Source organism: Aythya fuligula, chromosome 2, assembly GCF_009819795.1.
Source record: "Aythya fuligula isolate bAytFul2 chromosome 2, bAytFul2.pri, whole genome shotgun sequence".
Lineage (NCBI taxonomy): Eukaryota > Metazoa > Chordata > Aves > Anseriformes > Anatidae > Aythya > Aythya fuligula.
In genome coordinates this window covers 124,302,946-124,325,347 of record NC_045560.1, presented here as the reverse complement: position 1 = coordinate 124,325,347, position 22,402 = coordinate 124,302,946, and the positions used below count along the sequence as shown (strand labels likewise).

The 22,402-nt window shown below is 36.7% G+C and overlaps 1 protein-coding gene across 2 annotated transcripts in view; it reads right to left on the bottom strand.

The window, feature by feature from the left end:
- PREX2 (phosphatidylinositol-3,4,5-trisphosphate dependent Rac exchange factor 2) overlaps positions 1-22,402 on the bottom strand; it is a 178,100-nt gene that overhangs the window by 118,254 nt on the left and 37,444 nt on the right. For both annotated transcript variants that reach the window (XM_032181378.1, XM_032181377.1), the window contains exons 2-6: positions 12,273-12,344; positions 12,078-12,200; positions 10,917-11,021; positions 7,869-7,970; positions 5,955-6,116 (exon numbers count right to left, since the gene is read on the bottom strand). In XM_032181378.1, coding sequence (XP_032037269.1) covers positions 5,955-6,116; positions 7,869-7,970; positions 10,917-11,021; positions 12,078-12,200; positions 12,273-12,344 — 564 coding nt within the window. The remainder of the gene's footprint in view (positions 1-5,954; positions 6,117-7,868; positions 7,971-10,916; positions 11,022-12,077; positions 12,201-12,272; positions 12,345-22,402) is intronic.

Sequence of the window (22,402 nt, the reverse complement as noted above, 5' to 3'; positions counted from 1 at the left end):
TGTGTCACATTACTACCCTCTGCTATTGTTTTGTTCTTCATTTTCCTCCTGTTCTAATGCAAACTGCTAGATGATGAAAAAACCATTCTAAATATACTTTTTTTCCCTCAGAGACCTCCCTTCCAAACACTCAACAATGTTAACTTCAGTTATCCTATACCTTCTGACAAGATCACAACCCATGGTGGTATGGCCGCAGGCCAGTGAATTTTGTTATTGCTGTTGTATTTACTGAAGTCCAAGGGAATAAGATAACAGGATCAGAAGTCACATCTGGCTGTCCTACATAACACTGCCAGTGCCAAAATTTTTTTTCTTCTGGTCCCCCCACCATGCCTTATGTATTTAACACCGTGAGTGTCAGCCTGCTCTGCTCCTACAGTTTGGATAGGCATGGAGCTGAAAGGGACAAAAGAGGAAGGGTGTATTATATGGAAGTACTGCTGTCCCTACACCTGGGGTTAAGCACTCCACTGCATCCCCAAGAGGTTAAAAAAAAAAAAAAAAGAATGACGAAGCAGTTAGGATGAAAGACCACCATATCCTATACAGTTCAAAGGAGAAATGAAAACTATAAGAACTTTTTAATGAAGGATGCATCCACACTTTGAACGTGGCTTTACAGCAGGAACACCCAAGCTACAGTTTATACCCAGAGCATTAGGATAACTCATTAATCCAGCAGCTGGAGGACTTTCTCATGGGGAAGGTTCAAGGCTGCAATAACGAATGAGAGGATACTCTTATCCCTGAAGCAGGAGAGGCTACTGGCTCCACAGCTAAAAATGAACTACAATACCTACAAGCAATATTTTAGAACAAATATTATCAAAACCTTCTGAGACAAACAAGTTTTCATTAAATGCTTAAACTCAAACTACCAAGGAAATCTCAAATGTAAGCAATTTGAATCTGAAATGTAATTCGCTTTTTTAAAGTTTTCATGAATACACACATTTATACTCATTGCTTTCACATGAAGATCATATAGTTGCTTAACCTAAATGTAAAAGTCAGTGCTACCAGGCTACAACTCATGTTTCTATACATTTAAAGTACCTGCAATTATAGCGGATGGGATATTATCAGTGAAACCAGAATTTATGTAATATGTTGATTTAAAAATTAACAATAATCAATAATTCTACAATAATTATTGTAGAAACAAAACGTTCCAACAAAACATACGGATTCAGTTGGAAAAAAAAAAAAAAAAAAAAAAAAAAAAAAAAAGACCTGAAAAGCAGACTTCTACCATGAATTTAGACTTGTTTGTCCTCCATCTTTCCTACTGAGTCACTGAAGACTCCAAATGTCTAACTTTAGAGCAGTCCTTATCACAAAATAAATACATTTAAAATGCATTGGAGAGAGAAAATAATATCCCCTTCATCCTTAAGTCATTAAATACCCATCTCAGACAGTAAAAAAAATGTTCTTCATTACCATGCAGTTAAAAGCAGTTATTTGTTCATTTCAGCTGTTAGAAAAATTACTTTTCCACATATTTTGGGCAAATTTCAGTCAAACATGGAGGTCCAAGTGTACTGATTCACTGGCCACCACTCTAACAGTAATAAAGGTTAGAAATTGCAGATATTAACTTACTTTTTAACTTACTCATGAACACCTTCATGTGTTTGTGAGACATAGACATAAACAGGGGAAAGGGCTAAAAATTCTGGAGTTTAAAATAGAAATCTGTATTAAAATACCATTTGATGATATGGTGGAATAGAAAGAGATGGAATACTCGATGCTACAGTTATTAAGTTGGCCTGTGACTCAACCTGGGTTGTTCTGTTTTCAGCTTACAACAAATGCAATAATTTTATTTTTTCTTCTCTCACTGAAACATCTACGCAAATTTTACTGACAGGCTCCTTCAGCTGCTGAGCCATTCTCCAGCTGAGACAGCCACCTACACAAGTTCTGAATTCAGGCCAATAAATTTAACCACTTAGGAAATTAAATAAGAAAGTCATTATATTCAAAATTTTCTTTCGTGAAGCAGATGTTCCATTTTTCCATGAATCTGTATTTTTATCATAACAAATGCAAGCTTCATTTTATGACACTTATGTACAGGAATTCAAGTCATGCTTTGAACAGATTCTAAAAATAGTCTTTTCTTTTTCCCCCTTTCCTCCTTCTAGTTGGGGCCAAGCAATGTGCTAAGCATTTCCTTCTGGAAGGAAATCTCCAACAAGTTTGTCTCTTTATTTTTAGGCTATGCAGAAAACCAGATGTTTATTTAATTAAATCCACTCCCATGCATGGCATTCAGAGATTTTTTTGTAGTTGTTGTTAGGATTCATTCAAAATATTGTTAGCTCTCACAAATGCTCTGGAATTCTTACCATTTCAAAGATGCATATATTAAGATCAGGGCAATTTTGCCAGATTGGGTACCCTGTGTCTGCCATATGATAACATCAAACCTGATCAGCTCAGCTACAATAAACACCACATAACTCTACTGAAAACAGACTATTTTAAGACAATGGCACTATTTCAGAGTTCAAGCACAAGTGAAATCCTAAAATTAAATCTAGGAAAAAAAATCAATATTGGAAGGAAATTACTATGTTATGGTTCACAGAACACATACAGAGCAGAGAGAGAATAAGTCTACATCTTGCATGTTTCTGTCCATATTGGTTCCTTTGTCCCCCATTAATACATCTTCAACAGCATACATATTTTACTAGTGGATGTCTTCTTAAGGAGTCAGAGGAAGCTTAAAGCAGGAAAGTGGATTCCCTTTTCAGGGTTAGAACTTTGAGAACAGTCAGTTCTTAACCAAGTTACATGACTAATAATGTACTGAGTTAATCATACTGTAACTTTATACTTGAGTGTGTTCATTAAGATGTATTTGACATATGTATAAAACTCAAGGCACTGAAAGCAAGTAGAAAAATTTAATCACTGCAGCAGACTTAATTGAAAATCTGAAAGTAACAGAAGGAATAAAATCTGTGATAGGCAATAAGGATTATTTAACAAGTTTCCCTTGCCTTAAAATATTAGTAACATAATGGTTTTACTTGTTATTGCTTCTTCCATGAAGGTGTTGCACAAGCAACAACATGCATTTTAATGTTTACATGCCCTAATCTTTCCGAGATATAGATGATGGCCACAAGTTCAAGGTAATTATAAAAAAGAAACTTATTTTTACGTAGTCTAAACAAGCAGCTGTTAAGATATTTGCTTCTTTTGGAAGGTGTTAGGTCAAGTAGACTTCTCAACGATAACATTTAAAGCTTTATTTTATCCAAGTTCTTTCTTTTTAAAAATTCTGCAAACAATATCCTGGCATGACTACACACTCTATGTCATTTATTATTTGTCTTTAATGGCTTATTTTGAGACTGAGTATTATAACTAAAGGCAGAAAGGTTTGCCTGAATACAGACCAGCAATTATAGAGTTTTTGTACTTGCTAAGATTCCTCATCTTGAGGCACAGTGAATTTTCATGGAATGTATTGTATCAACAGTCCTAGAACAAGACTACTATGCTCTGAGTTCTGGAATAAGCAGATTTCTCCGTTCTAAATTATACCTACCCCAATTACAGAAATGGAAGAGCAGTTCTTGAAAATGTTGTCACACAGGAAAAGGAAAAATACTGTAAGTATTTCATACAATGGATAAGATGTATTTCAAATACTACAAGTGTACTGAAGAAGCACGGAAAAAAATGATTAAAGTAAAATTAGTTATTTAATCCACATTTAGAATGAATCAGATCTTCCCATACTACTCAATTAATAATAAATGAAAGGTTTATTCCACAGATCATCAGATTACACATGGAGCAGATAGGAAAGCATCATGGACAGTATTTAGGGAGTTCTTTGTTTACAGTAATTTTTATTCTCCTTTCAGATAGTGGCTCTTCATTGAACCCTTCTGGAAGGCAGGGGGAGACTGAATCCTCTGCTGGACAAGCAGAGGGCAACCTTAGGCAGACTAAGTTCAAGAAGCTGCAGGTGTAAGCACATGTACAATGTGAAATTGGGAAGCCAGAGCACAAGGACAGGGTACAGGGAAACAGAAGAGGAAGTTTCTGGGGAAGACCAGCAGGTCCTGTACAAAGTTTACTGCCACTGAGAAAACACTGTTTAGGATCATAAACCCACAGTCTTAGCAACAGCAGGGAGGGAACAGAGTTATGTATAAACTATTTTTCCTCTCTGGTGTCTCTATTACTATGAATGCTTAGTTAACAGCTGACTATTCTTGCCTATATTCTATTTTCTGTAGTTATACTTACTTTGGAACTCTGTCAGTTAAAGTTCAGGCAGGTCCATCTCAAAGTCTCCTCTGACTCAGGGTCCCACCAGTGTCGCTAACCCTTTCTTTCCTCTGCACTGTATGAAGCCATTTCCCACTACATAGCCGAAAATCAGATCTCAGTCTAACAGACTAGCATGCAAAAAAATAACAGTAATTTTTTCTTTCTATCTTCTCCAGCCAGTAAACCTTCAGCAAAGCAAAGAGTCATTGCCTATACACATCAGAATTAGCACAGGACTGGAGGGGAGAGCTTCGGAGGTTGCATTAGTCCTTACTTTACAATGAGGAGCACGTGATCCACTCACTATAGTTTGCCAGCCTTCAGACTGGTCACCAATCTTGTAGACAGCAGTCAAGTTGTTAAAGCTTGGCAGGTAGCCAGCGTGAGTGATTAACTGAAGGTCAATTATCAGACTGGACAGAGATACAGAGGCATTAGGAGATGGAGTTACTCACTGGACCAAATGTAGATGCCAATCAATGAGGTTCTCTCATTATCAGTGGAGAGAAGCAGGGACATCCAGGATGAAACTCATCTCAGCTAAGTACTGCTCAAAAGTACGTCAGGTAGATCTTATCACCAAATAGCCTGTTTCTCTCTATTGTTTGAAAAGGACTCAAATTCAGACAAGATAAAACACCACTGGTGTTTGGTACTACTAAGATAAAATCCCTTCCCCTATTTCTTAAGCAGCTCTCCTAGAAAGAGGAGTAGAACATTTGAGTACAGTTTTCAGAAAAGCAAAGTACTTCCATGTTGAAATTAGTGTTAAAAAATCCTGTGTATAATATTCAAAAATGACCAAAAAAAAATGTTAACACTGCTTGCTTTACATTTATTTTACTGGGACTTCACTTGTGTTTACCTCAATCTGTGCAGGTCAAACATTTGGATACAAAACATCCAAAGCAACTTGAAGAAATACCTGTATCTGTATCTATATTTCTGTAGAAAATAATCATAGCACTCAATATAATGCAAAAGAAAGGTTTTGGCAGCACAACTACTTGATCATGTTGCTATTTAGGGGAAAGGTTGCCTCTTCTTTTTACTATTAAGATGTCTAACTCATGAGCAGACTTACTGTCTCTTCACAAAAATAAAATATTAAAACCATAATATTTGCTAACCATTTAAAAATGAACAAAACCAAACAAAACAAGACTTCTTACATAGAGTCTGCTTAACACATTTATGTCACCTTAGCTCAGCTATGTAGACTAGCTACAAGCTGTGTCTACGTACAAGCTGACAAAAAATAGAGATTCTTACAGAATGATCAACAATCAAAACATTTTTCTACCAGATAAACATTCTTAAGCAGGTATTGACAACAGTAGAGTCAGAGCAGCAGTTAGGATTGGGATTTATATAATGTATACATGTGCACACATATATGTTGATGTAAATGACCAAGACTTCAAATAAAACACTGAGCATTTGCCATCTTTCCTGAAAGCCTGCTATACAGCAGTGCTCGGTCATGGAGCAACACTTAATTTAGAGAACAGATACTAAATAAAAGCTGTAATTTCACAGAAGAGTGGATTTCACAGTACCTCGGGATCACAAAAACAGTGCAATACAGGCTTGTTGAAAACTGTTACTTCCTCCTTCATAAAAAGCAACACATCTTGTGACATTACCTCCCATCCTTCAACATGAGACTGCCATTCTTCCAGAAACTCTAATTTTTCCATTTGTCTCTTGGCCTCATTTATGTTGGAACAGACAGCTTTCATGGCCTGGAGGGCTTCCATAAGTGCTGCATAGTCACTGTGCTTCCTTGGAGTCCGCTTCAGTAACTCCTATGTAGACATTAAAAGAAAAAACAACTTGTCTTTGATCTCTAAATGAACATTACAAGAGGCTTAAATTAACTAGAATATAAAATCAAAACATGGGTAGACTTCTCTTTTACTATGTGGAAAAGAAAATAAACCCTCTAGTGCTGTGTTCTAGTAGGACACTAAAACTCAGAGAAATAAATTGCTATTAATAAAAATTATCACTACGTAGGAAAAAGTTGGCATTTCTGCTACTTTTCTTTCCCCGACAATGTTTCTTCATATTCACATTTGTGTTTTTTGTTTTTTTTTATTATTATTATTCCATGAGATGGAATTGTTCAACAACAAAGATAACAACTCTGCTTTAAAATGTTAGTTTACTGACGTCAAAATCCACACCTGCCTTTCCTGCAACTTAGGACCAAAAAAAAGTTTCTTTAGCCCCAGTCTATTGTTTAGTCTACTGCAATACACCAGAGAAGTGAACAATAGCTTAGGTGACTCACTGATTTTGGATGGTTATTGGTAATGGCAGCAATACTGAAAACCAAAAGCAGAGTTGCCAGTATTCATTGGAGATTTCCCATCTCAAACTACTAACTCCACTTTTACAGCTGGACTGACTAAATGCAGCCTTCAGTGAATATCCTGATGGAGGCTTGGGTACATTCTTTCTGGAGGCTTAGCAAGAAGCCTTAACCCTGTTGACACTACACCCTGTATTGATTTTTTTTGTACATAAATATCTTCATTTCAATGTGTCCCTGGTGTAATTCATTAGTCAATTTCCCCTGCTTTGTCTGTAGATCCTCTATTCAAAAAATAGAATATTAAAAAAAAATAATAATTGGCCAAGTGAACTATAAAACCACAGGTATCTGGGATGACTCAAACCTCATTGCAACTGTATCCTTTAACTTGTTTAAAAAAAATCTTTATTTTAACATATTTACTTTTATGTTTTTATGTCAGTGCAATGAAATGTATATGCCTCATAACTGGCAATGTTTCAGATCTAAACTCACACATGCATTGTGAAAAATACAGTCTAACAATCATATTTCAAGTTGCTTCTAAAGCAGGATGTGCTCTTGCTTTTCTCTCTGTTTGAAACAATAAACAAGATTAAATTCAAATTTGTTACGCATAAATGCATTTTAAATATTTACTTTCCTGATCATTGTATTATTTTATTTCCTAACATTAGAAAATTTCAGTAACTTGGAGATTTGAATATGTAATGCTTTTTAGTACATTTAACACATTATATTATTTTAAGCCATAACAGTAAGATAAGCATAAACGTGCAAACATGCATAAAACCACATACAGCATCTTACTGTTATTCTGAAGTGTTTCTTTAAAAACATCTTCGTAAATATTTTTTATTTACACTTTGCTGATGGCAGATTAGACTCAGCAAAGCATGTTGGCAACAAGCTCTGCTATCCCAAGCCTTTTAAGCAAGGACATGGCCAAACCTAGTCTCATTAAACTCACTTAAATGGTTCACTTCAACTCAACAATCAGGAGGCAACCTCACCACTAGATGCAGAAGGGACCTAATAATCTTAATTGAGCCAGACTCCTCAGTCCTTTTGATACTGAAGTCAGAAGAGTTGACACTACCTTTAATAGAGCAAGTCTGGGTCCAGTATCTAACAGAGATTATTCACTGCATAGGGAGATTGTTCCAGCTGTTCTGAAATATTCTTAGTGACCAGTTTTACATAGCGATTATGAAATCCTGGATAAAAAACTCTTAAGTACCTTCAAAAGAAGAGGATACTTGCATATTCTTTGTATTGGCGTTACTAGATACCCCTCCAACGGCACATCTGTGTTCTTACGTCCTCCAAGGAGCATGCAATTCTAGAGTGCAAAAGTTCAACAAATGATTTAAAAACCCTGAGAAAATTACGCTTTCTCAAATCATGAATTATGCAAGAATTCAAGAGAGGAGTCTGTTACTGGTTTTAATCTCCATTAGATACCAAGTTTCTGTAACGTAAGCAGTTGCCATTGAAAATTATCAGAAATAAAGTGCATACACACACAGAAAAAATGGCTAACCTGTGTATGGATTACATGCATCTGTGTTAACTATGTGATGATGGAGGTTTGCAAGAACAAACTTGATCTACATGCACAGACAGGTACATTGGCTATCATCCGTGACAAAAAAACTGCAACGATATTATGCAGGCATCATGATGCAGGTACCCCTTCTTCATCCAATCCAACTAACAGTTGCCTTTTATTTAAATGCTGACAATAAAAGGCAATAAATAAAATGCTAAAAATATGCTTTTACACTTCAATAACAACAAGAACTCAGAGCGATCAGTACATATGTTGTTTGAGATAGAAAGTAGTATTAAAAATGGTTTAACCTTGGTTTCAGCAAGGCCATCTGAATACAATAAAGGTCTTCTGCTTACATGCTTCTATATTTAAACATGATGTGCAATGAATAAAATATACTTAGTCATGTACTAAAGAATATGTGAGTTTAGACAAGACTTTCAACCATCAAAGCAAGTAATACACTAAATTAAATGTATTATAATATAATTAAATGGTGGAAGCATCCATGAAAAAGCAGCTGTGAGAGAAAATAAGGGCTATTTGAAATAACCAAGTATGCAAGGGACATCACAGCAAATATTTGGAATTGCTGGAATTAAAGTGTAAGTACATAAAGACCTATGGTAATGATGGAAATTATTTTATCAAGAGATGAGAAGGAATTGTGATGCAATGGCATGAGATAAACTAAGGCTTCATAGATCAAGATATCTAAACCAAGAACATTAAACAAAAGTATTTTAACAAAGCCAGATAGTATCTTGACATGAGCCACAAATCTGGATGCAGACACGTTGTTGATGGAACAGAGGCTACAAAAGTGCCTGACCACTCTGCCCAGTGCTGAACACACAAAGCACATGCCCCATACACAGTGCTGCTGTGGGAGTCTGTACTCTCACCTTTAAGTGTCTGCTCTGTATTCCTGGTCAATAACTTTCTGTCCTATCCTAAAGGATCCTGTATCCTAAAAGATCTCATTTAACCTGCCAATCAAAAGCTTTACTAAAAAATGACTGACTAACTTGAACAGTATAATGGAAATGTGTGCTATACGTTCGTGTAATATTTGTCTTTATACTTAAAGGCTCAAAAATCTACTTTCAACTCCCAGCTATTTATAGATAACCACATCTCTAATGATCTTGACTGTTCTGTCTGGCTAGAAGGCTTCAATTTTGCTTTCAAATTGAAGAGTAAACCTGGAGAACCTCCTGTTCTCTACATTAGACTGCTGCCACTTATTCTACAGACACATCCCAAATCTATGAGGAACACAAAGCTGATATGGAAGCCCTATACCTGCTCCTGGGAATACATGACACCAACATATCATGAACTGCCACAGCTGCACACTTGGGTTCCTTTATCAGAAAGCAAGCTCTGTGAAATCTATCTCCAGAATATTTTGCTTTTTGTCTCTGTAGTCACCATTCACTCCTTCCTCTTAAGTCCAGCCATACTGCTTCCAAAGCTCCCAAAACAAGAACCATGTCTGTGCCCATCCTCAAGTCTGTGTCAACTGCTGAGAAAAGATCAACTTTGAAGCTGTTTTTCACTATGAACGGAACACTGCTGAACAAGAAACAGTAAAAAAAAAAAAAAAAAAAAAAAAAAAAAAAGCAGATGGAGCTTTATGTCACCCAGTACAACCCCGCAATGAGGAAATTCCCACACTGCTATTAATTTGGCTGTAAGTTAATGGAGTTTCATATCCCCCAACTCGGCTGTATGTTAAGGGAGTCAAAACCAGTATCCTTCCAAAATTTAGTAAGATGCACTAGGATAATTTCACCAAGAACTGTGTCAACAGCAGTACTGAAAGCCTACTGCATGCTAAAAATTAATAAATAAATAAAACGTGACATTTTCAACCACATTTGTGATGTTTTGCTGATAGTGACATTTGCTTAAGTTCACTCTTAGTCCCAAAATGCAATAATCAGACCTGATCACTCCAAACTTCAGTATCGTATCTGAGGGCACCTTCTCAAGTGTGTAAGTTCCAACACAGAAGGCCATGCATTTCAAAGCTGACCTTGTTATCACAGAATGCCATGAAGGAAAACACAAAAATCATTCCATACTAAAATCTTCTTTTAACAAATAATTTCAGCTATTAGGAAACTCAGTATTTGCACGGATTTTTTTTTTTTTTGCTGTAGAAAAACAATGAGTACTGTCATACTCAATATTTTAAAACTCCTCCTTAATTGTCTTGCAAAGTGAAGACTAATTGTGTAGCTGTTTTCTTTGACCTCGGCTTAAGCCAGTGTCTAAGATCAGGATGGCTACTCTACAATCCATAACAAAACATTTTTCTGTTTGGCACAGCTTTCACTACAGTACCAGTATGTGTACCATGTCTTCAGAAGCTCTGCCTAAACTTTCAGCTTCCTTTCTCTAATTTCTTTCCCCTACCACTCCTAACATATCTTATTCTATTCTTTTTTTCTTCCTACAGACACAGCTGGATTTACACCCTTATTTCTTGGCCAGCAAGATCTAGGCATAGTGCCTAATGCTGTGATAATGCAGGGGTCCAAAAGCAGCAGTGAAAATTCGATATACATAACCCTTCCTCTGAAAATATCGCCCCCAGCTGAAACGCCCACTGCCCACTACAAGCAGGTGTGCTCATTATTGTTGCATGGTGAAGACAACAGTGCTAACCATTCACTGCCCAGTCAAAAAATACCAAGCTAGAACACCAATTCAAAGTTTATTTACCAAAAGAAATGTCCGTACTGTTCTTATTTTGTTAAGGTCAAGCAGAACTTTCTGTGCCTTCTCGTGGTTACTGCAGTATTCATCGTAGATACGAAATTTCTCTTTCTGCAGAAACAAAGAAATAGATTGTTCTTCAGTTGCCATTTGGACTTTTTTTTAATTAAAAAAAAGAAAAAAAAAAAACATGGAAAGCACAGTTTTGAAAGCTGAACAGTTAATATAGTCTTCATTTTGGAAGGCCAGCTATTCCTCCTACATTTATTATATGAGCTCCAGCCTTTCTTCTACTTTCTATTTCTGTTTTTAATTAGAATTATGAAGTTGAACAGTCTGGAAGCATCACTTGAGAATTTTCTGAAAAATTTCAGAGGTTGGGCTATCACCAAAACATGGGATGAAAAAAAATAAAAAGGGAAGAAAACAATTAGTATCTTATTTGCTGACTCATCAGCACTCCTGCGGGCCACCATCAGACACCGGTGGCCCAGTACAGGGTCCCTTCCTCTCCCACAGCCCCACATGCCAGCAGCACCCTAGCTACCACTCAGCTCTCAGGTGGCTTTCAGCAGGCCTCAGCAAGTGCAAGACCTTTGTCATTCCTTTTGCTATTCAGAAGGAGTCATAGGAAATGTTCGGGTTTCTGGCAGCCAAAACATTTAAGGCTATGCTTAGTTTTAAGAAAATACTTTTGACTCGCTGGCTGCAAGGGTCCTAAAGATGGGTTTATGTGAAGCCTCTGACAGCAGATACAAACTTACGCGTTTGTTTGAAGGAAAATGCTATCACCAACAGGTTTAGTTTTTGTTGCATTTAAAATAAAAGAAGTCAGTATTTTGTGAAAAAGTATCCCAATTCATAGCTACAAAAGACATTACAGGCTACTTTGTTGAATATAAAAATGAGTAAATAGCAAAAGCTTGCCAATCTTACATGTTCTTTCTTTATTCTCACCCACCCCCCCTTTTTCTGGGCAATGGCAGTAACCAACAGATGACCTCAAAGTACTCTACATTATGCAATCAAGTCATATTTTGTCCTCATGACTATGTACCGTCATCATCATGACAGTAATTAGTAAAGACAATCAGAAAAGGAAAAAAAAAAAAAAAGAAAAAAGAAAAAAGTGAAAGTGAAATAAGGCTGTAAGAGAAGATATCATACATAATGAAGAAAGCAAGTTCCAACTTCATGCTGCGCACTCGGTTCTGGCTGCAAGCACTCCTCCACGAGGGACAGGAAGTTTTTGTGAACTGCAAGAATATCTTCAATATTTGAAAACAACATCTGCAAAAGAATAAAACAGATAAATAAAACAACAGAAACAAAATAAAACACATATGCAATTAGCTGACTAACCTTAACTGTCTCTTCTGTAACATTTTTATCCACTTTGGCTGTAGCACATTGGATCATTCGGTGAAGGAAAGCCTGCATGAAACAAGACAAATAGGGGAACAGTTAATTCAGGAATACTTGAATAGCTTTTGGCATTTTATGCTTATAACTTGTTTCCCAAAACAACTTGTTTCTTATGCTCTGGATGCAGAGTCACATTAGAATATTATTCTGTGTCTAAAATAAGTACTTTATTTATAAAGCATTTAGGGGCTCTGTTATCCTAACATGATATAAAAGCTTATCTGCACAGAGTACAGAAAGAGTTAAACAATGAAATCTTGAAGCTGAGAAACTGAATGTTCTCTCAAATACAGCTTCCACCCTGCACTCATATTACAATCAAGCAAGAGCAAAATGAGTCACTTTCAAAATATAGTCCTAACACTTTACAAATTTACTACAAGAAAAGCCAAAATGAACCCCTAATTTCTAAATTAAAATTAGTCTGAAGATACTATTATGAAGTGCAACTTTTACCATAGCAACCACAAGTAAGATTTCTGATGTATTAATAATCAAATCTATTGTAAAGTAAATTGGTTTAAACAACGCAGTCAGCTGCACCTGGTTTTGCTTAATGACAGTGTTCACTCTCCCCTTCTCAGGAAAATCACCCTTGGGGATCAAATAAGAAGTAAGTAATATCACTAATGAAATTAAAAAAAAAAAAAAAAAAAAAAAAAAAAAAAAAGAGTAAGTTCTGTTATGTTTCACATTCAAGAACTGGAAACGAGAAAAGATGTACAGTAAGTCATTCCCAAAAGAAAGAAATCACATTCAAGGTCCAAAGGCTATCAATAATTTTTATGAATTCATTCCATTGCAAAGACTTAGACACATTCTGAAAATATCCGCATACTGCAGACTAAAATCTTACACTGATAATCCTTCATACAGGCACACATATTCTTCAGTCATTAAAAACTGGCACCTCGAGAGCACAAATGTCATGTCTTTCACAACTGTTTAGCTCCAAGACACTGTGCATTGTACACTGTACACGAACTCATCTAAATTCTGGCGTGGTGCAAATTCCATAAAAGAGGCAATAAATAACCCCTGTGTGGAAGGATAGCCATCACAGCATGCCTTTTTTTTCTCTCTTCTGGGACTTAAATATTTTCATTCCCAAGCAGGGATCCTTTCTCTGCTGAAGAGGACTATGTAACAGGGAACATTTTTATTACTGACGAAACAAATCTAGTTATCCAAGACATAAACAGAATTAAGTTTGGATTATTGCCAGTATATTGCATGTTTCATATCACTTTCTACAATGATGTAGACCTTCAGCATTATTAAATCCCTCTTTTTCCTGACTATTTGTGCTTTCTTTCTAATGTTTTATTGATATCAAAATAGTCCATTAATTCATTTGTTAACTGTTGGTGGACAACAGCCCTTTATATCCTTCCTTGCTATGAATATCCACAGGGGTTATGGCAAATTTGTTGCATGTATTGCCTGTACAGTGCATAAACAATCCCACATATAGTGAAAGCCTGTTAAGCTCTTTGACTTGAAATTCATTTCTGAAAGCTCTCACTAAACCAATGCACGGTTTTAAATATAGTTCCACATTGAAAGGGGGAAAAAAAATCACAAGAACTACCTCTAAAAATCATGTCTACTTTTACTATCTGTAATCTCTCTCTGCTTGCATTATTTCCCCATAGACCAAACATACTGCTCATCAGCATTTATGTTATCCCAGAAGATGTTCATTTCCCGTAACCCTGAAGGTAGGTGAGTATTCAGCTGGCTGAAGAAGGTGAAACAGAAAACGAGCTGGGAGCTGGGGCATTAGTTATTCTTGAGCGATTCAAGATACTAGCTGAGAGTCATGAGGTCAACAAGAGTATACATCAACTGCAATAAACAGATTCCTCACTCATCCAAGCAGAACTGTCTCAGACCTCTCATCTGCAGAGGTTATCAGAAACTGCATCCAGGAAAATCCAAGCTCTCGCAGAACCCAGCCACAGGTCACTAAGGCAGGCATGGGCTAGGGTGACTTTAGCCCTTTCCAGCCACTTGGCAGAAGTCAACATGTTATGTTGCTGTCCTCATATGGCAGGGGTAGTGTAGCCACGACGCTAGTTTTTCCTAAAGATTTGCCAGCTCTTGTTCCCATCAATGCATCTTTGCTTCTTGAAAAAGTTTTAACACTATGTCCCACAAAGCACTGAATCTCTCTAAGCACTTACATGAAAGTACTAGGAAACCATACATATCTCAAAGCTATGTGAATTATTGCACCGTTCCCAGAAGAGTGGTGAGATAGAATTCAGGGTACATCAAGTAGGAGACCTCCACCCATCCATCCATCCATCGGTCATCACTCATAATACAAAGCCTTGGAACCTCTGGCTTTGCCCCATTGATGCCAAATGCCCCCTTGATGCCAAATGCCCTTACCAACCTCCTGCCTGTAATGCAGAGACACCACTGACACTAAACCCTCTGCTCCATGATTCTGCTAGGGAGCACAGACAGCTCTCATCAGGTGGGAGGATGGAGAAGTAATTGCTTTTTGTTACAGTATAAAATAACCTTAAGCCCACTGTGTCCGTAGAAGGTAGTCAGTCCACCGTGACTATGGAAAAGTGCCTCTGAACTTGCATGATCACACAGTGGGTCTGAGAGAGAGATGACTATTCAAAAGACTCCAGCATTATTTGAACATCAAGTGAGGACAGCCAGGAACAGTTCTTCGAGATCAGTAAACAAATAAAAAGCAGGCCATTTGCAGACACAGCTTAAAGGAGGAACCCGGCATAGAAATAACAGACATGAAAAGAAAAATATACAGTGATGCCCAGAAACTACTAAGGAGTTGACAGCTGCCAAGCTAACTGAAAAGAAATAAAATTATAGACGCTTTTGAAGATACCCTACATAACACATTAGCAACCACTAAAAAAGCATGGGTAAAAAAAAATAAAGCAGAGTAAAATGGAGATCTCACCCAATTTATGACTCACTAAAGAATCAAGCACATAAGAAAAAAAGTCAGAAACTCCTGTGAGATAGTATTAACGTCCTGCCACAACTCAGGAGCTGCTGCTCAACGTCCAGACTCATTACTGAGCACCATGAAGGAGCAAAGCATTACAAATCGGGAGGACACAGCTGAATAGCTCCTGGACTGACCCAGCAACTGTAGCAACTGGAATACATGATCTCTATGCTTATAAAATAAAATCATCTCAAACAATGCAGTTCCATTTATCATGCACACGTCAGTAAATCATGACTCATCTTTGTTTCCTGGAGAATGCTGCGCAGCTTGCTGAGCTCACTTCAACACTCGTCAACATTAGTGTAGGTCTCAGCCCAACACCAAGCAGAGAACAACATATTAGAGCACATAAAGACTGAAAACTCAAATTCAAAGAAATAGAAAAGAATTTCTTTATTGTACCAAACAACCACTGATGTGTTTTTGCCTGTTTGTTGATCTGCTGCCATTTTGTGAAGAAGCGTGTCGCATACAGACCGCACAATGAGTTCCTGTTACGGGGATTTCACTTCTAGTCCTATCAAAATAAGAGTAGGGTGGTTGTTTTTTTTTTGTTGTTGTTTTTTGTTTTCTGGGTTTTTTTGTTTGTTTGTTTGTTTGTTTTTCCCCTCCATAGCTGCTCTGTGTATTGTTGAAGGAAAAAAAAAAGAAAAAAAAAAAAAGAAAAAAAAAAAAGAAAAGCACCACCACTACAGCTTGTGCAAGAAGCTGCCAACAGCACAAATGACTTCCCTGACATCTGGAATGGAATCAGGGAAGAAAAAGAAGTCTGCTTGCAGAAGATTCCCAGGGCACGAAGAGGTTTGGCCTTCCTGACAGATAAGAAATTAAGTCCTAAAATTATGTCAGCGCACCTGGATCACAAAATATAAAACTGTTTTTCTAAGAGCAATCATTCTTCTTTTGTCAGGTTAAGAAGAAATATTCTTTTCCACTTGGACGAAGAATTAAAGAAAAAGTCACTTTTCCCTCAAACTGTTTTTAATATTGTTATAATTCTTAAATTTATATTATCACAGCAAAAATATACAAATATTTTCAGTAAGGTCATTTCCTGTATATTTTTACTTTAGGAAAACCAGCCCAACTGAAGCACCCAATCTACCACATCAAAGCCTGCTGAATAAAGCTAGCAAGATGTTTTGTACACTGAAGCTGAATAAAACTTTATTTTTCATACTGTCAAAGAAGAAACCCTAAAAGAAAGACACAACAAGGAAACTGTTCATATATTACAATTTATCCATGTCTGTGATAATTGGCTTCCCATCATAAATTCAAAAACACAAGGCTGAAATACTCGTGTTTTCTCTTTACGTGCTTAACATATCTATAAGCATGCTGGATGGTGGGCAGTATTTTGCTCTTTTTGTAATATTCAGAGTGATCCTGGGCAGAACACTGACACCCATACTTGGGAAGAGAAATGCACATGATTATAGCTGACTAGCCTATTTTCATATCATGCCTCATTCAGTTCACAAACATCGAGGTGGTATTTTCCCCATCAGTTCGAGTTAATTAACATGTGTCATATTCCTGGTCCCAGAAGAACACCATGCTGGTTTTGTTGAAGCACTTTTGCTTGATTTTGCCACAAAAATAAATAAGTTAATTAATTAATTAATTAAAAACAAGCAAAAAAAAAAAAAATCAGTAGAGAAGACTCCAGCAGCAATAGCAGCTGTGGCAAGCGCCGTGTGCATTTCCCCTCCTCTTCCCATTAACCTGTGCCAGAAACAGTGGCAACAGCTCATCAGGCTGGCTGCTGCTGCCAAACAAAAGACTCTTCTTCTCTCTCCAGTAATTCACCAGCTGAGGCACCACCTGTTTCTCCCAACTTGCCTGCAGGACTGGATGAATCACAAGCAGTGCAGGGAACATCAGCCAAGGTCAGATAAACTGTTTCTCCCTCCTGTACCTACAGCTACTTTCAAAGCTGGCTTCAGATCCTACAAAGACAGAGAAATAGATGGACCACATCTGCAATACTTCCCACTCTAGTGCTAATTGCCTTCTCACAGCTGACCAAACTATTCCCTTCCCCATTCATACAACCAAAAGGGGCATCAATCTGCCTGAAAGAGCAACCCTGGCTCACTTCCTTAAGTAAACATGAATTCTTAGAAATATTTACATACACACACACGCAAATGTGATTGCATTGAAGAAACACAGATCTTCCTAACTAGGTCATACATGATAAATATGTTACCACATTTTGGGGTAATCTTTCTCTTTCATGTATAATATTTGGCTTTCTGCTAAAGTTGCTTTCTGTCATAGCAGAAAACTTCCTCCAAGAGCAAGAAAAGCTTTCCTCACTTTGTCCTGTATCTTGATCACCTTTTCTGCATTTCCCTTGTCACTGACATTTTTCAGCTTCTTTTTGCTGCCTATCTTCATCCTTTCACACCCACTGAGACTCCTAACTCAGTTTCCTCCCTTGACAAGGAAATGCCCCCTCAACTGATCTCCCTCACCTTTAAAATCTAAGCTATGACCGTGCCTTCAATTTCGATCCCCTCCTTCCCTTCAGCTCTAGAGCAGATGAAAGCACGAGATTTACAGTCTAAGTCCAGTTCTCCTCAGCCAACCCGGACATCAGATATCTCCACCCTCTTCCTTGTACTGAATCTCAACAAGATTTAGTGCATTATTTTCCTGGACCAAATCAGAAGATATTTGCTCCCTTTTCTTCCCAGATGTCAAGAATCCTGTCTGATATCTAATAGCTTCATCTTTGGAAAATGGTCTTCTGAGGACTAGCTATGGTCACGCTGTTCAGTACAAGTTTGTCTGAGGTATAACGATGGAGTTACTCACATGTTTGCAGTTCAGAACATGCCTACGGGAATTGCCAGATCAGAGGCTGGACATCAGGCTGGCTCACACATGCTGCTACGAACTGAAGCCACATGTAAAAAGCTGCTAGAAGATCATCTGTTTTTTTTCTTGATTAAAGCACAGCTTAACTAGAACTTTAGAGAAAGGCTATACACTGGCAGACATGATGAATGCCCAATCTGCAAGCTGAGCATAAGGCAGAGTCTAATATTTTTGGCAAATGTCGTATACAATGTGGGTATTTGGTAACTGGGCCTTTATCCCAGTAAAAATGCAAATAGGTTAGATTCCAATCTTAGCATCACTGAGTTTTTGGGAGGGCAAACAGACTGTTGGTATTTCAACAGATAAATAAACAAGAGGGGTCCATATGGATAAAGACTTCACTGGGTCCATATGGATAGAGACTTCACAGTTTGGCTCTGTCATTCAAATGGACCTTCCTCAAGCAGTGATAAGACATCATTTAAAAAGGAAAAAAAAAAAAAAAAAAAAAGAGAGAGAGAGAGAGAGAGAAGGAAAAAAGAGAAAGTTTCCAGCATGTTTGAGAAGCATAAGATTAATTTTTATTGTATTTTGCAGATTTCCTGATGCAGAAAAAGGTACTCTAGATTGAAAAAGGTTCGCATGTGAGGAATTCCCTTTGACATACATTATATTGTCCTGTTGGTGGATTTTACAAAGGGACTAACATACTGCTAATCATGCAACTGATCTTGTGATACCCAAGTGGGAATGGAAAAGAAATGACGTCTACAAAGTTTACCTCTCATAAAAGTTAGCAGTTTCCTGAATTTACAGAACACTCGGTTCTTATTGGTAAATCTCCACAAATTCAGCTGTGTTCATTACCAGCAAATCAAAACAAAAAACTAGGAAACCCCAGAGAATTGTAGGTCTCAAAGTAACAGTATGTTCCTATTAAATTGCAATCATAATTAGAAAAGAATCTAAATTTTAAACCTTTATACTTCACAGATTTGTGTTTTACTCCGTTTATGCAGTCGTGTCTGTTCATTATAATCAACTAAATGTTCATTTAACTTCTACTCCCAAAATGACGATTCTTTTAAACTTTTTTTTTTTTTTTTTGTAGGTGAAGACCAGTTAGGAAGAGGTCAACAATTCCAAAAATATTTTGGAGACAGCTTCTAAGTTCTAGACAATGAATTATATTTCTTTTAGCTTAAAGCAACTCACTACGTGCAGAAAGTGTAAAATGGTCAAGATGAGAAATCCATATCACAAATGATCCATTTGGAGTCTTTAAGATTTTCTGATTCTATTTGAAGTGAAATCATTAGAAATCATGAAATAATACAAGACATAAAAGCCATTTTTGCTAATCTTCTCCCTTCTTTATCTTTCCAAAGTTCATAAAGATGTTTGAAAACAAGTTTGAGTCTTTTCTGACTCATAAATGACCTCCAGAATCAACAACCATAATCTTTATCAAAAATTATGACAAAGAAACCAGAAACAGCTTTCAGAATTAAAATTTAAAGCTTAGTTCTGAATGCCTTTGAATGGGGGAGAAGAACAGATTCAGCACCAACAAAAAGCAACTATTAAATCCTTAATAATTAAGACAAGCAGATAAATAAAAAAGCAATGTTTTAACCTAAAAACTGAGAAAACTTGAATCTAATGTGAGGCAATCATAATGAAAGCCCACCAAATCCTTATTACATGTTCAGTTTTCAACACATAACACACTTTTTCTAATACTGGATTGCTGAGTCCTTAATTGTGAATTTGTTTAATGTGGTCAGATGCTAATTAGGAATTAGAGTGTGTAGAAGTTCTACAACTTTTATTACCAACATTGCATAAATAAAGCATTCTTCTCAAACTATTCATTGTCAAGTCTGGCTACAAGTCCCTATTTGCAGACTTAGGTCAAGAAAAATGTGATGCAAGGAAGAGTGTGAAACAGCTGTTTTCCACAACAATTTCAATTCTTTGTAAAGCCTACAGGGAAGTCTCAGTACAGTATTTATAAAAAGCACCTTCCTGACTACAGAACAAAGAGCAGGTAAATCCAATTTAAACTCTTTTTCTAACCAGAGGAAATCAGAACACTTCCTTGCATAATGAAACCCATCTTATACGTGGGATACAAACCCCTAATTCCTATCATTTGTCATTCACATGTGTGTGCTAGCATGGTCAAATGGTACAAAATTAACAGAATCGTTAATGCCTTATTTCATGCAACCATCATTTGTAGCACTTCCAAGTCAACAGGCAACAGTCTTATTTTCAAAAAACTCCACAATAATGGTATCTACTCTGGTCTCTCCTAAAAACATACCAAACTCAGAAATGGCATAATCAAAGACTGTACAACCTATGATGAGGCTGGTAATTAAATGCTTTGTGAAACTACTTTTGTCTTTAAGGCAAGAAGAAAACAAAAAGAAAGAAGCAATAAGAAAACAGAATTCATTTAAATTATCTTTTGCACAGAGAATTAAGACACTTTTGGCTTCTGAACAGATTTCAGCCATTGGCTTAGCAACATACACAGTAGTGCATAATACAAACTGTAAGTCACATAAAGTCCTTGAAAGCATAGCAAATAATCCCCAACCAAAAGCAAGGCTTTACTATTGTCAACAAAGCTAGGGAAAACAAAATAAAACAAAAAAGAATAATGGAGCTCCCAAGAAATACGAGAAAAAATTAAAGTCATTTCACACTTAGTTATCCCAAACACATCACTGGTCACTAACGACAATTTATGTGTCTAATAATGTTGCTATCTAAGAATACTAACATTAGCATTCCCTGATTCATTTGAAATTATTTCACTAGAGAACTTCAAGTATCTCGACTTCATTCGTGTGCTTTAATCTTCTTTAAATCGTGAAAAAAAGCCTTACAACTACAGGTACAATAAACAAATGTCTCGCAACTCCAAGAAAATACTAACCTGCAAACTCTCCACTGACTTTAGATGCATAGCATTAACTATAAATCATTTGAATTACAATTTAGACGTGATATATCAGAAACGCCAGAGCAGCCAGAGCAGCCAGAATAGTCATTGAAGTGGGCTTCAATGATAGCCCCTATGAGCAAAGTGGCTGAAGCATCTCTGTGAATGTGATCCTCAATTTGAAATCCAAGATTATATACACCACACTTTGGATCAGAATGATTCTGAGAGCAGATTATCTTAGCAGCAGTCTTCCTTCTACACAAACAGGTAAAGCAGTTATTTTCTGATGGAAATGTTCAAGGGCATATTTAAACTCATGCAGATAAAGAAAGCAGAAGCCCTGTACACCCACTCTGGTAAAATTAAAGGGTTTTGCACTTTTAAACCATTTTTTTAACTTGCTTTTGTAAGAAGGAGAACTTCTTAAAATTTCAATGGAAAACTGGATATTCTTCAGAAGAGAATTCAAACAGGCAGCAGGATCTCTTTGTAAATAAGTCAGAAAGCAGTTTTAGCTGCAATGTATCCTGCAGTAAATTTCCTGACAGGCTACTTTTGAAGATACTATTGTGACAGTGGTGGGTGTTTGAAAAAAACACAGAAACACACATGCCTACTAATACATTAAAAACAAATAGAGAGAGAATTATACTTATTTTTGCTGTACCATCACACGGTAGAAAATGTCATCATTAGACAAATATGGTCCTATCGTATACATTTTAAAAAACTTCAAATCTTTAATATTTGTTTAAATTCAAAGCTCCTGCTCTCTCTCTTAGTTTTAACACTTTAAAATTTTAAATAAAATGGAGTCCTGTCATATGAATGTCCCTCCACCCCAAATGAGGAAATGCCTCGTCTACAAAAGCCAAGCTACATTAACTGCTTCTGCTGCTTATGCCGCACTTGCACCTTTACCGTTTCTGTGAGATGCTGGAAATGAAACCAAGTGAAAGGATTTTCATTGACAGTGGAATCTTCTTGCCTACTGGTACACAAACTCTTCCCAGGGCAGCAAACAACACTGAACTCACAATAGCTGGTAAACAAGGCTGACCAGAGCAATTATTTCCAGCAAGGCTGACCAAAGCAATTATTTCCTTATGGTAATTACTTAAGGCATGAAGGTCTGAAAAAAATGGTTTAAAAGGCTGAAACACAGTACTTTTTTCTGTAAGAAGCTGGCAAACTCTACTTTTCCTCTTTGAATATTTTGCCTCAATTTCACCCTCTTTTTCTCAGTCATGAGTAGACACAGATTGAACAAAGTAA